Raw genomic sequence first — 13,589 nt, forward strand, 5'->3', positions numbered from 1 at the left:
GGCGGCTACCTTCACGCACCACTCCGTCAAAAAGACAACCTACAACCCGTGACGAGGATCAGTGAGATGGCTTCCAAAGTAGGTAAGGATGGGACCGAGCTCTGCCCAAAACCCTTGGCAGACCTCAAATTGTCCCCACCACGAGGGGAGTTGCTGGTACCGGTTGGGATAGTGTGACCGAGCAATTTCCCCCGCCTCAACCATTTGGTAAGCTAGGAAATATCCCATGTCCGATCTCATCTTACGCTCGAATCGGACCGTATGCTGGAAGAAGGGGATGTTCCCGCGTTTCGTATATCGGAAATTGAGAGGGAGGATTGCGCGCGTGTATGACAGGGCATCGTTAGTCACCACCGTCAGTTGGTTATGCCACAAGCGGTCCGCCTCGAGCACGTGGTCACCCCGTGTCCAGCTGAGGAGGTTGTCAAGGTAATCACGCTCCCCCTCCGTGCCAAACTTCCACGTGTCACATCCGAAGGACGGAGGGATGAGGGCATCGGATAGAGATAGGTCGAGGCGGTCGAGAACGGCTTCCACGAACCGCAGGGATAGGCCCTGTCGGCCACGACGAGAGGAACGACGCGGGATAGAAGGGGGAATGGCGACACGGGCACGCCAATCGTAGGAGGAAATGGCTTGAAGGGGAACGTGACCTGGCAGCATCCCCGCACCGTCGGCAAAGTCGCGCCCGATGTTAGTGACGTCGCGCACGTCGATGGCGGAAAACCAAGGAGTGGCCGCGTACAGTAAGGGATAGTCGCGCATGGATTTACCTTGGAGCTCGGCTAGTGAGGGGTATCGACAAGGGGCTGATGAAGGATGGAGACCGGGATGAAAGACCGGTTCAGGAACGTTGGTGTTCGGGGGAAGTCGGGGTATGGAAGGAAGGTCGCTAGGAATGGAAGGCGTGTGTGAGAAGCCCACACCGCGGCGACCGCGGACGGTATGTCCGACAGTGGGATCCGATGAAGGAAACATGGAGATCGTCTTACTCTCACGCGAGCGGCGACCGATGGTCGGGAGAAAAAGGAAGAAGTTGGGAAGCAAGGGAGTGAAGCCGCTGCGCGAGAGCGCTCAGAAGGGGGATATGTAGTGCAAAACGCACATGGAAAGGGGGGTGAAAAGAAAGGAAAACATTTGGATATGAAAAGTAGTCCTGGTTTGGAGGACACACGTGTGAATAATTGCACAGTTTTAATTTTTAATTATTTTATTTTATTTAGTTAATTAGTTGGCATTAATTTTGCTGACACTAGATTAGATCTAGGATCTAGCGCCGCGAGCTACTGTACTGGCTCCGGCGGGGCGATATATACCTTAGCCCTCTGACCACCAAGTCAGTAAAGGTAACCTGAGTTGCCGTAGTTGAATGTCGCCTTGGTCGAAGTCCGTCTCTATCAAGACGCTCCCTTTTACCTAAGCCTACGGCATCCTCTATCGCTCGGGGTTCCCTTTTCTCTTTCCTTTATTTCCCTATCCTTTTGTATCTCTAATTCTACCTATTTTTCCCTTATCTTGTGTTGGTGCCATCGGCCTCGGTTGCGACCGAACCGGTGTAGGTGTTTCGAGCCATCGGGCGACACAGTTGACGTAGCGCTGCTACTGTGACCCATTTTCCGACGGAGACCGTTGCAAGGACGTCTCCCTTGAAAGGCTCCGTCGTATTAAGAGCCAGTGGTGGTACCATCGGTGTCGGTTGCGACCGAACCGGTGTAGGTGTTTCGAGCCATCGGGCGGCACGGTTGACGTAGCGCTGCTACTTTCATTTCATCCCGTCCGGCTGCGTTGCGACGCCCCCGTCGAAGGCCTTGTCGCGTTACAAGGTGTCGAAGAAGCTCAACGAGCATTGGCCTTACAACCCAGTAGAACCGGGGTACCTACGTACGCGCCCCACTCCACACTCGTCGAGCAGATCTCTTCGCAAGTCTCTACCACACCGATCCCGGGCCGGGCTATTTCTCTGTGCCCCCCCCATCAGGGATCCGAGCTACTACGAGTCGCAAGCTCGTTTAAACGGAGAAGAGAGAGTCGGACACTCCGTAGCGCTGTGCCGCCGGCAGTTCTTCTTGTTGCTGTTGTCGTTTTTGCTGGACCATCGGACCGCGGTCTCTGCCCGACAGGCGCATTGCACTACATTGATATGAAGTTTGCATCAGGAGGAATTTTAGATACATGCACTGGTTCCACAGTCTTTTTGAAGCTTGTTTCTTCGGCGTTGTATGCATTCACCAGGGCAAATTGCGGAAAGCCTTGTGCTTGGTGACGCATGAAAGATTTGTTACCAAAATGATTTAGCATCTCCTGCAGCACGACGGGTTCAATACTGCTCAACTGTGAGCTTTGGGCAGAGACTGTACTGGATGTCGTATTGCTTGTGGAGAATCTCCATGTTTCATCTTTCATATCCAATATCTCATCATCACCGTCGTCGTATTCTATATTGTGCCTACCGTCCTCGTCGATCGATCGAACAGTGCCAGAGTAATAGGAATTGTCAAGAGGCCAGAATACATCGACACAGTCTCCTGCTTTCGGCAGTTCCGGTTCACAGTCGCTTGTCGAATACTCGTGATGGAAGGCTGTCTCGTCATAATCGCAATCATCAGTATTACGATTTACAGCTGTGCAGTCAATGACGTTTTCCAAATCCATATCGAGTTGATCTATGCTTTGTTGAATTTGAATGGCAAAAGGGTCGTCTTGAATCGCGAAACGTGTGTCTTCGATTGCAGATGATATCGTCTTCCCATGTGCCCCTGGTACTGTAATTGTGCAGGAGGAGGGATCATATGATAGCACAACACGCGGCGATGACCATTTGCCTCGTTTTTCGTGGTGTCGTTTGACATAAATCTCAACCAGATCTCCTACTCCTACTTGAGGTTCAGTTAGGGAATTTGGTCGGAGTATCAGGTTGAGTTTGCGTTTTGCTTTGATCGTGTCATGAGCATCGATTAAGTCTTTTGAGATGACATTAATGCCATTCTTATCATCGCATGGCTTTGTAAAGCCTTTTGCTAGTTCAAAGGCGGACAGTACATCAGATCCGTAAAGATCATTTGAAATGCGAATGGCACGATAGGCCATTAGTTCTGGTGGCATCGGTGGTTCAGATGACGCCTTCAGTCGGAGGAATATACTTCTGATAATGCTGTGTTTTGACTCTAACAGATTCTTGCTGTGACGTCTCGGTGGCACGGGTCGGAACTTGAGGTGGTTCAGCCTGAGATATTCAGCAAACTCGGTCTTATTGAATGCATTGTCACCATGTACATAGCTGGGATACCAGAACTGATTAGTCCAGGCCGCTTCGAATCCTTCAATAGATGACTTGATTGTGGCATCATTTACCACATACCAAGCAGAGTATCGGGACCAGGCGTCCATTATGTGAAAAATTCGTAGGCCTTCCAAATGAAAGTGGTCAATGCATACAATATCATTGAAATTGTGGTGAAGGGATGTCAGCGATACCTTTCGAGAGGGTTTTGGAAATGAAGTGGCTCTGCATCCATGGCAAGTTTCAACTGTACGGGATAGATATTTTCAACTTCTTTGCTCCACATTTCATTTCGTTCTAGTAGCGTTCGAATGTCTGAGAAGGAGGCATGTCCACAAATGTGTTTGTGAACTTTATCGATGATTCTTTTGACTTCATTCCATGGACGAGTATCTGTACTGTGAGCTGATGAAGCACAGAGAGCGTTCAGGGAAGCAGAATGGTACTTCTCCGGTACAGCACGTGAGAAGGTCGCATAGGGGATGTAGCTATTCAAATCATGATCAACCATGGAGATGGATTCGGTAGAGGGGCCTTTTCCGGCAAAGACGATTGCATTGGTGCCAACATGCATGATATTGGACTTGCTGGTGACATTTCGTCCTATCACCCACTGTGAGGACCCTTCTAAGACCAGGTGACGAATCCGGATCAGACTGCCATCATCAGACAATGCCGTGAGCAGAACGGATCCGAGAATTCTGCGTTTTGCGCTAGCACGATTTCCGCAACCATACTGCCGAAAGCAGCGACCGTTCAAGGATGACGGTATATTGTCAAGCGTGCTGGTGAAACTTGAGAGGATCTGTTGCTTGAGAATGTGTAGCTCCGTCAACCCGATCGCAGTGTATGGCGCTCCGTCGTCGACAAGTGGCCCAACGTCTTTTTTTGGACGGGGTTGGTTACATCTATGGTGGGGATATTTGCCATGTGGAAAGTGACTGTGTTGTTTTCTGATCTGGGGTTGAATCCAGCACCATCTCGTGATAAAGTAGATGAAGCAGGGGTATCTGTGCTTCTGGTCTGCGGCTTGAGTCTACCGTCAGGATTATGATCTCCAGACCAGTGTCCGTACTTCTTGCAGGTGCGGCACTGTGAGCGTGATTTCAAATCAAGGAGCTGTAGAGGTGAGAGCTTACGACGGCCTCGCGGATTGCTACTTCTCCCACGAAAGTGTTCAGTTGTAGCTGCGTTGGATATAATGAGGTTCGATTGGCTGACGGTTGTATCATGTGGTCCATCGCATTGTCTCAGAACAGACGAGACAGACTGATATGATACTGCTTTCATGAATTCGTCATTTGTGGATTGGCTGTTTAGATCCGTGCCAATAGGTGAGGCAGCAGCTAAGACGGATACTCGTTGCGTGTTATCAATTGAAGCATTCGCAATCAACATGAGAGCCGTCAGCGATTCAGGTAGCTTTGCGCTTTTTCCAATAGCATTAAACTTTGCCACTTGTGCCGCAAACCTTGATTCAAAGTTTCGTATGGACTCGCTTGAGCTGCGTTTAGTGGACAGTAGATCATTGAAGTTTCGAAACACTTCGTAGTATAACGACGGACGCGCGCGCGGGGATATTATTAACAGTGCGGCCGTGCACGGTGGACACGTGGGCGGGTGTGCCCACGTGTAGGGAGCGCGCGCGTGCCGAGCGGTCGTAATCTGGCGTACGTGTACAGTAGTGCACGTGTCGGCCAAGCGGTAGTCTGCTAGTATTACGTGTACGCTAGCACACGTGGCATCCGTGCGGTAGTCTGTAAGCAGCGCGTGTGTACAGTAGTACACACGCGTAGCTGCAGCGTCCGCGCGGTAATTAGGAATTGAGGCGCTAGTTTTTTAATGGCGTACAGTACCTGGTACGCACTAGGCGGCAGATACTGTATACTGGGACAGGTGTCCGAGGCGTCCCTCTGAGGGGTTAAGACCTGACACCCGTCCCCACCAGTAAACTGGGGCAAGCTCGCCCCCGTCCCTTTTGCGCCTACGTACGTCCGCTTTCGGTTGTCTGTCGCGCGCGCTGGTTTCTAACCCGTTACCGGTCGCTCCCATTCACGCACCACAGGGCGACTGCGCGTATCCGGCCAGTGAGCCACTCCCTTTTGGCGAGCTCGTCCGATCGGTTCAATTAGCGCGTCGCGTCCGCGCCGTGTGCTCCCTCGCTAAAACCTCCGCCTCTCACCCAACCCAGGGCGGAGAGGAGCTATCCCACACACTTCACTGACAACTGATAGAGCATCTCGTTGATACACGGCTTTCACGATAGCTTCTGCCCATAGGTCAGATTGTATCACGTTGTCATCAATTCCAGTGCAAAGATCAGCTGCACGTCCATAGAGCTGTGACTTGAGGCAGATGCCTCGTAGTTCTTTCGGGATTTTGTGCGAATTATGGTCATTGAGCTTGTCATGAAACGCAGCCCAAAGTTTGACGGCTTCAGAGTAGTGTTGTTGGTCACCTCGGCCGTCCGTCCATGGGACCGCCTTTATATCCCAGGAGAACTTTGGCAGGGTCGGAACGTTGGAACCGTGGGCTGGGCCCATAACTAAGAGTAAGCTGATTTGGGATCAGGGGGGCAATCAGGTTACTGTATCTTTGTGGGATCAGAGTAGGGAGCGGGCGAAGGAAGTGAACAGTAGCGAAACAATGATTTACGTGGTATCGTGCGTATCTTCTTTGTCGTCTTTTTCTGTTGCAGCTGTGTGGACGTGTGCTTTATACTGATGATGTGTTGGCAAGTTGTGTTAGAATATGTCGTGCACAAGAGGACGTGATATGTTGTGATGAGCACTGAGGTTGCATTTGATAATCGTTGCATTTGAATAAAAGTGTTTGAATGAAGGGACGTGAGAGGCATGTCCGTTGGAGTGAGGGGTCGTGAGATATCCGAATTCAAAATTATCATAGTGGGATGTCACAAAGTGTACCGGCGACAGCGGCATTAAGGGGATATAATAGAAGTATTTTGAGGAGGGCTGGGACCGCCTGGCATTGTTAAATTTATCATAACTCTCCTATTGCGGATAAAATTTCCCCAGGTCACCCACCGACTGTGGTGCCCTTCTACTCGCAGAGCAATTCACAAAAAGGGGGTGGGTGCCGTATTTAAATTTCTGGCAGTGTACATATAGTGCGCTTCAAAATTATAGCCCTCAGAGCATCTCTACCGGTTGATTTTTTTTGTGTCTGTAACGGCTACTTTTAGTCTGCACCTCAGATTAATGCCATCTTCGAATAGTGCCGGTTTCGTGGCTCCCACATGGTGCCCTACTAATGGGGATGGGCCCCTGTCTTGTAGGACTTGAGCAGAAAAATGTTTCTGTACCAACTGCTACGGTATTGTACCGTACTGTAGCAGTTGGTACAGAAACATTGTACGTGTATCGGAGCCGACGGCTTGTCGTGCTGCGCATAATCATAGAAGTGTACTGTACAGTTCTGTACCCATGGGTGGGTACTGTGCTTTACGCAGAAGAATATCTTACGTTCCGAATCTGCGATTCGCGGCTCTGTGTGAAGATTTTTCACATTACAGTAACTTACATGCAAAGATGCGGCCGAATGCGTTGACGGTCATAATTTCACCTTGACATGGGGCCAGAATTGCATACGGCTTCACGGTACAATAGCTGGCGTCTTGCGAGCATGTAAGTAAAATGTAGCACTGTGGAAGCCTACGAGTAAAGTATGAGTTCGAACTGCGCCTCTGGGTCCAATAGAGGCCAGTTTATGGGCGGTCCGATGACAACTCGTCACGGGGAGTGGTTCCAGCTGGTTTGAACACCCTTTCGGTCCAACCAACAAGACAACGGCTAAGGCCAGGCAGAAAGTAGCGAAAAATTGAAAATGTATGTAGATTTGGCACAGCAGTATCAGACAGCGTGGAGTCAGTAACCCTAAATCACTAGAGTCCGTTGCTGGAGGGACACTCACCCCCTAAATACCTGTAAATCTCTATAAATCTGTCGGCCTTTCATCAACGAAATGTCCCTGCCGAAAGCCCCTCCATCCGCAACACACGCCGACCAGCCCCCACGTACACAGAACGGCAGGCACGTGCACACCATCCACCATCACCCTCCTCCCGTCCTCCTGAAAGCGCGCCGGTCGCAACCCCTCTGCTTCCCCCCCTTCTCAGAACTTAGTCTGCCGAACTGCACCAATCTGCCCGCTTCCCTTGCCGCTCTCGTACCTCGCCACTATTTCAAGCACGTCCACCTCTAGTTACGCCTCCCCACCCAAGTGCTTTGGATTGTTATCACCTTGTCGGTTTACGCTAATGCTTTGTACTCATGTCGCGTAACCCTCATCAGGCCCCGATGCCGCGTATGTTCGGGTACGATATAACACTTTGTCTTCTTTCTAAACCGCTCTGGCCTTTGAAGCGTCCGCGTATTTATCCTCTAGTACGCTTGTATTGCCGTCTCTAATACTTGCATACAACTTTTTTCTTTGCGATCCTTCACATCTGCGTATCGTTTACCTCGTCTTTTTATTGCTTCTGGACACCCCATATCGACACGGCTTACCCTTCTTCTTTGACATGCACTTTCTTTCTTGTTCTTTTCACATCCAAACCCGTCCAATCCACTCTAACGCATCCTGCACATACGTCCTCATATCTTTCTAACGATGTATCTGGCTCTAAAACGCTCTACGCCACCCTAAAACTAACGTGGGCACGGAACTGCTTGTCGACTCGCATACATATTCACACCTATACATCTGTTCTGTCCCTCGCGATCTCCAAACTGCCGACAATTGACATATAATCCCGTAATACTCGACTTCGACCATCTACCGCGTTTTCTATCGGTTGTCACAATTGCAATTCTTTGCGCACTGCCTTCTCTCCCGTGTCTTTGCTAATGTCGACACACAAACACAAATGGCTATGCGCGTCCTCATCGAACAGTGCGTTCAATGGAGCTCCGCCGAATGCGTACCCGCCTATCAATCCCCCTAGAGCACCTATCCAAGGACCTCCACCTCATCACCCGAATCCTAACGTGTCGGTGATGCACCCTCCTTATCCGCCTCAGCATTTCCAAAATGCTCCCCAAGGAGTGCCGCAAGGAGTCCCGCCGCAGCCCACTGCACCTCCACAGCCGTATGGTCTCGGTGTCGTCAGGAATAGAGACTGGGAAAAGGTGGACGGCCGCCACCAGATTTACGAGCGAGATAGCAAAAGAATGCGCCCTTTTCCCAATAATCCTAACGACAATGGCTACCCAAACCCCCCGCAACCTCCGTACAACAGACCAGCCCCCCAGGGTGTAACAACTCCCAATGCTAATATGGGCCCGTCTGTTGCATATAATTCTCAGCGACACCCGGGAATGCTTCCCCACAATCCCCCTATACATCCGCCGAATCAACAAGCACTCGCGTTTCAACAACGTCAAGGTCCCTTCCCTCAGGTCGCTGTCATAAATCCCCAGCATAGGCCCCCGCTGCCACAGCAGCACCCGCAGATCCAAGCTCCATATACTTCTCAATACCCGGGGCCGCACGCTCAGCCTCGGACTGCGCAGACCCCTTATGATAGGCTGCCCCCCCCACCACGAAAGAACTTTGGTGCTTCGGCCCCAGAGAGTAGCGCGACTGGTGCTAGTTCTGCTGGTAATCATGGAGTTCCAGGTGGCCATTCCACAAATGGACCTGAGAAGGAGCGGTCCGATCAGCCAATGTCTTTCAAGGACTTTCTACTCAAACAACCTGATAATATTTCGTCCCATGCCGCCCAGGAGGCATATGATGAGTACGTCAAAAGCTTCGCTGTTCGCAAGCCCAATGAGTTCTTCGAACAGCATAAGGATGAAGAGTGGTTTAGGGAAAGATACGATCCTGAATATGTGTCAAAGAGAATAGTACGGATTCGCGAAGAGGTCCAAGAGCGAGCGAAAGTCTATAGAGATCTCTGGGAAAGAGGTGGGAGTCAGGTATGTGCTCCAGAACTTTCCGCTTTTCCGGAAGGTTCAAACTATAGGAAGAAAAGCGATGGTCATGCTCTTGAATCCCAGACACCAAAAGAAGACAATCAGCCCGTGAAAGAGGAAGGAAACGCCGTAAGTAAGTTTGTCGAAGACGAACATGACATCAAGAAAGAAAGGAAAGTGCAAGTGGAAGGCACTGAACCTGACCAGAAACAAAAAACTCAAGACGTGAAGGAGGCAGCGTCAGAACAGTCGACAGTCAAAAAGGACGAAAACAAAGTTGTCAAAGAGACCGTTTCAGATGAAGAAGAAAGAGGAGGCCTTGTCACCGAAAAGAAAGAAGATCCGATTCTTGACTCTGCGCCAACAGGCGAAGAAGGGGGAGGGACAGGGCTCCTACCAGGTCAGTCAAGCCAAGAACATGTGCTCTTCTTGCCATTGAGGCGTGAGCATCAAAAGGACACTATATTCATGCGCTCAATTCCCACTAATCTCTGTCGCGACGATCTCACGGCAGTTCTTAAGCATGGTGAGGATGGAACATTAAGCCTTAACCTTCGTCGTTTAAAGCTCGGTGATATCAACCCGCTGCGCTCACTGGAACGGTTCGGCTGGGCCGTGTATGACTCAGAGGAGACTGCCGCGAAAGCCATTACCGCCGTAAAGGGTGTGAAAGTAGTCTCTAGAAAGGACAAGAATCGGACTGCAGACGGAGAAGCGAGATCCGAAGGGGACACGCAGACGACTACGGCAGAAGATTCTAACAGTACTTACGTCATCGACTGCATGCTTAACTTAGAGCGGAAGAAGAAGTTCTCTCAGGGCCGTGTTCTTCCGGCCGCGTTCGGTACTCCAGAACGGATGAAGTATGACGTCGCACAGTCCGCGAAAATGATGAGATGCTTGGACGCTGACCGGAAAATGGACCCCAGTTTAAATCCGCTCACTGATGAAGTATTGACGAACCTCGAGGATGATGGCCAGCGACTGGATCACATTATCACTTACTTGCGCGAAGTGCATTATTTTTGCTACTACTCTGGGAACGAGTTTCTGGAAGATCCGACGAGCATGCCACCACAAGAATTGCGACCGAGGGCTGACCGGGGACGCCACATGTCGGAAGCCGATAACCGTTTACTCAGAAGAGTTGACGAACGGGCGCGATGGGTTCTTGAACGTGATTATGATCGGCCAAGGAGCAACAGTGACAATGGGGAAGCCGCAAAAGAAGCCGCTCTTCAAAAATGGTTTAAAGCAAATACAAAACATGAGGCCGAAGGGCGATATAGATGCAACCTCCCACCGCACAAACTGTTCAAGGGACCTGAATTTGTCGAGAAGCACATACGAACTAGGCATGCTGACAAAGTTAAGCAAGTGGCGGATAAAGCGCTTATGGAGACCTACAGAGCTAACTTTGAGAATGACGCCAGCAAGGATGAAGTTGTCAAAATATATCATGAAGGTAAGACCGGCGGTCAGGAGCAGGAGAAGCACATGACGGGAAAGCAGGGAACCACCATTAACCGGAACGCGGCGATGGGAAATGGGTATGCACAGACAGGAACCGCGATGAACGTGGGTATGTACAATCCATACATGGTAGGGATGCAGTTTCCGCTAATGATGCCAACAGCAGCCGGCTTCACCGGTGGGTACGCTGGTACTCCAGGGTACGCAAATGTAATGGCTTTTGCTGGTCGTGGCATGCAAACTGCCAGTATGGGGCGACCGGGAATGCCCCCCGGTGGAATCATGCCACCCGGGCGAAGTCCTCATGATAGTAATATGGGCGTGCATCACCGACCTCCTCCACGGCGAGAAGGGAACCGCGGTGGTCTGCGAGGACGAAGAGGTGGACCGAGGCGAGGGGTTGGAGACTATTACCGCGGTGGGCACGCGGATGGTCGTCCGGCTGATCCGCGAGCTAGAGGCTCTCGTCGAGCCTACAATGATCTTGATGCCCCGTCAAATGGCCCCTCCTTTGATCTCGTCAGATACGAGGACGTATGAAATATTTTGATTTCGACTTCAGATGGAGCATAGATCCCCTGTACTACGGTCCAATGGTTCAAGCGAGACGCGTGCACATAGGCTCTTGGATGGCATCATCTCTTGTTCATTTCTTGTTGCAACGAGGCTGTTCTGGTAGAACAGAGATGTCTGCAGTGCATATTATTGGCGACTGGCGAAAGGGCTGAGCTGGACCAGAGTAACGGTTACCTAGCTTTTCCAGTCTGTCGCAAAGGAGATGGAGCGAAGCTGCGAGAGAAGTGTGAAGGTGAGCAAGGCTTTTCAGTGCTGAGAAGAAGGTTTAAGGATTGCCTCTAGAAGGGCACATGCCATGAGTTTTTTATATACCTTGAATAAAGATATTAGGATATGGGCTAGTTGAGTCGGGTCCGAATCCTGCAGCTCACACGATAATGTGGAAGTGTCACTCGCTTACGGATTGGTTTCTTTAAATATACTACGCTTAATCGCTGCGGGTTCATGCCCCTGAATTTTACGAGACTGACGGAAAGAGGTGAAGTTAGCAGCCCTTCCGGTATTGTCCGTCTGAGTTCTCAAAGTGAGGCTGGGGCTTCAAAAATGATGTCAGCGCGACTGTTGCCCAACGATATCCAAAAACTCCCTTCTTAGATCTGCCTCCTGTTTGTATCGCCCGCGAACTGCTGTAGTAGTGGTTTGAGCTCCGACCTTCTGCACACCACGCATAGCCATGCACATGTGTGAACAAGTGACATAGACCATGACACCAGCGGCCTTTGTTGCTCTTTCTACTGCGTCTGCTATTTGGCTAGTTAGACGCTCTTGCACTTGCAGACGTCTCGCGAAGAGGTCAGCGATCCGCGCGATTTTGCTCAAACCAATGACAGAGCCACTGGGGATGTAGGCTACATGGAGCTTGCCGTGGAACGGCAGAAGGTGGTGTTCGCAGAGAGAAAAAACATCTATATCCCGGATCAGAACGACTTCAGAGTGATTTTCATCGAATTCTGCATCGCCAAGGACTTCTTCAACGGACTTCTTGTACCCTTGTGTCAACGAGAGGAGTGCCTTCGAATGACAATGCGACAGAATCCAAACGATAGCACGGGATGCATACACCAGAGGCCGTTAGAACGAGAAAAGCCAAGATAACGGCGCAGAAAAATATGTGACGAGACGTTGGATGAATACCGGGTGACGTGCGGTGTTGTGCGAGAGCGAAGGCTTTTGCAAAAAGTAACAAGGGATGAAAATACCTTTGCATATCGTGCTGGAGTTTTTCTGAGACCCTGACGAAGGGGCTCATCGTCAAGACAGTCGAGAATGACACTGACTGCAGCGGCAATTGTTGCTTCGCGTTGTTCATTGGACAAGCGGGCCTTCTTGGTCGGCTGCGTTGGAATGTCATCTGGGTGATGTTGCCGCTTGCCAGAGGAAGAAGGCGGGTCAGATGAGTCAGGGACATCGCTCACGAGTGCAGAAGAATGCGAGCTCCCAGTACCAGAGACGCTGCCATCTTCGGCGAACGGTGCGCTCCCAGGCGGTGGGGAGGCATGGACAGAAGCCATTTGATCGGATATGGGGGGATGGGCCGTCATTGCGGTTTTCATGGGCCGGAGTTTGAATGTGTCAATGGGTTTGGTGGTAAGCAGACAGTGGCCTACGAAGATGCTGCGCACAGGTGATTGCACGGAGACGGAATGTTAAGGGCAGAAACCTCTTATGGAATGACAGGGGGAGATTGTGGGGAGCACGGAAAGAAATGTGAGGTATGGAGAACAATTGCAGAGCAAAAGAAGGAATCACGGGTGTTTGCGCGCCGGGGATTTACGGTATATCACATGTTTCCCGAGTCTCCCTTATTTCATTACAGTTCTTGTATTACAGAGAGGGTTGCAGCCAGCTGTCATCCAGCAATTGGCATATATTGGGTTTTCCCAGGACAAACCGTTGTCAGTGGTGCACGTTAGCCACCCACTGTAGCGCCTCCCTTGGCCAAGGCCTCTCACAGCCATGGCTTCCTCATTTGTTCTGGTGAGTATATCTTGCTAGCCAATCGATTTGCATGAAAATAGCAGAAACGCCTTCGGAAGGTTGGCACATAGCATGATGCAAAGCCTCCTATGCAAGCACACGACAAATTCGGTCTTGGCCAACGTCTATTCGTTCCTGCGGCTCTCTCAGACCAATCTTCCCCATTGAGTTTCAGCATGAAACATGTAGAAAATGTCGAGCAAAACCTGATATACAGTAGTAGAACTATCAACATAAGATAAATACGAGCTCAGTCGTGCATCGCAGGGCCCTTCATCCGTGATACGAAACACGCTCAACTCATTTCTTTGAGCAGAAAACAACTGGATCAACCCACCCCCCCC

General features: G+C 50.6%; 3 protein-coding genes; 2 read left to right on the forward strand and 1 right to left on the reverse strand.

The window, feature by feature from the left end:
• The first annotated feature begins 7,264 nt into the window (after positions 1-7,264).
• On the forward strand, positions 7,265-7,504 carry CHC_T00001930001 (hypothetical protein). The gene has a single exon (XM_005713086.1). The coding sequence runs from the start codon at positions 7,265-7,267 to the stop codon at positions 7,502-7,504; it is 240 nt and encodes a 79-aa protein (XP_005713143.1).
• A 1,463-nt stretch (positions 7,505-8,967) lies between these two features.
• On the forward strand, positions 8,968-11,638 carry CHC_T00001931001 (hypothetical protein). XM_005713087.1 is given in 2 exon segments: positions 8,968-11,232; positions 11,233-11,638. 1 exon segment carries the CDS (start codon positions 8,968-8,970, stop codon positions 11,230-11,232), a length of 2,265 nt encoding a protein of 754 aa, XP_005713144.1. The 3' UTR covers positions 11,233-11,638.
• Positions 11,639-11,690: 52 nt separating this feature from the next.
• On the reverse strand, positions 11,691-13,226 carry CHC_T00001932001 (hypothetical protein). XM_005713088.1 is given in 4 exon segments: positions 11,691-11,817; positions 11,818-12,279; positions 12,468-12,871; positions 13,097-13,226. 3 exon segments carry the CDS (start codon positions 13,224-13,226, stop codon positions 11,818-11,820), a joined length of 996 nt encoding a protein of 331 aa, XP_005713145.1. The 3' UTR covers positions 11,691-11,817.
• Positions 13,227-13,589: the final 363 nt, after the last annotated feature.

The sequence above is a fragment of the Chondrus crispus genome, genomic scaffold (assembly GCF_000350225.1).
Source record: "Chondrus crispus Stackhouse genomic scaffold, scaffold_12, whole genome shotgun sequence".
Taxonomy (NCBI): domain Eukaryota; phylum Rhodophyta; class Florideophyceae; order Gigartinales; family Gigartinaceae; genus Chondrus; species Chondrus crispus.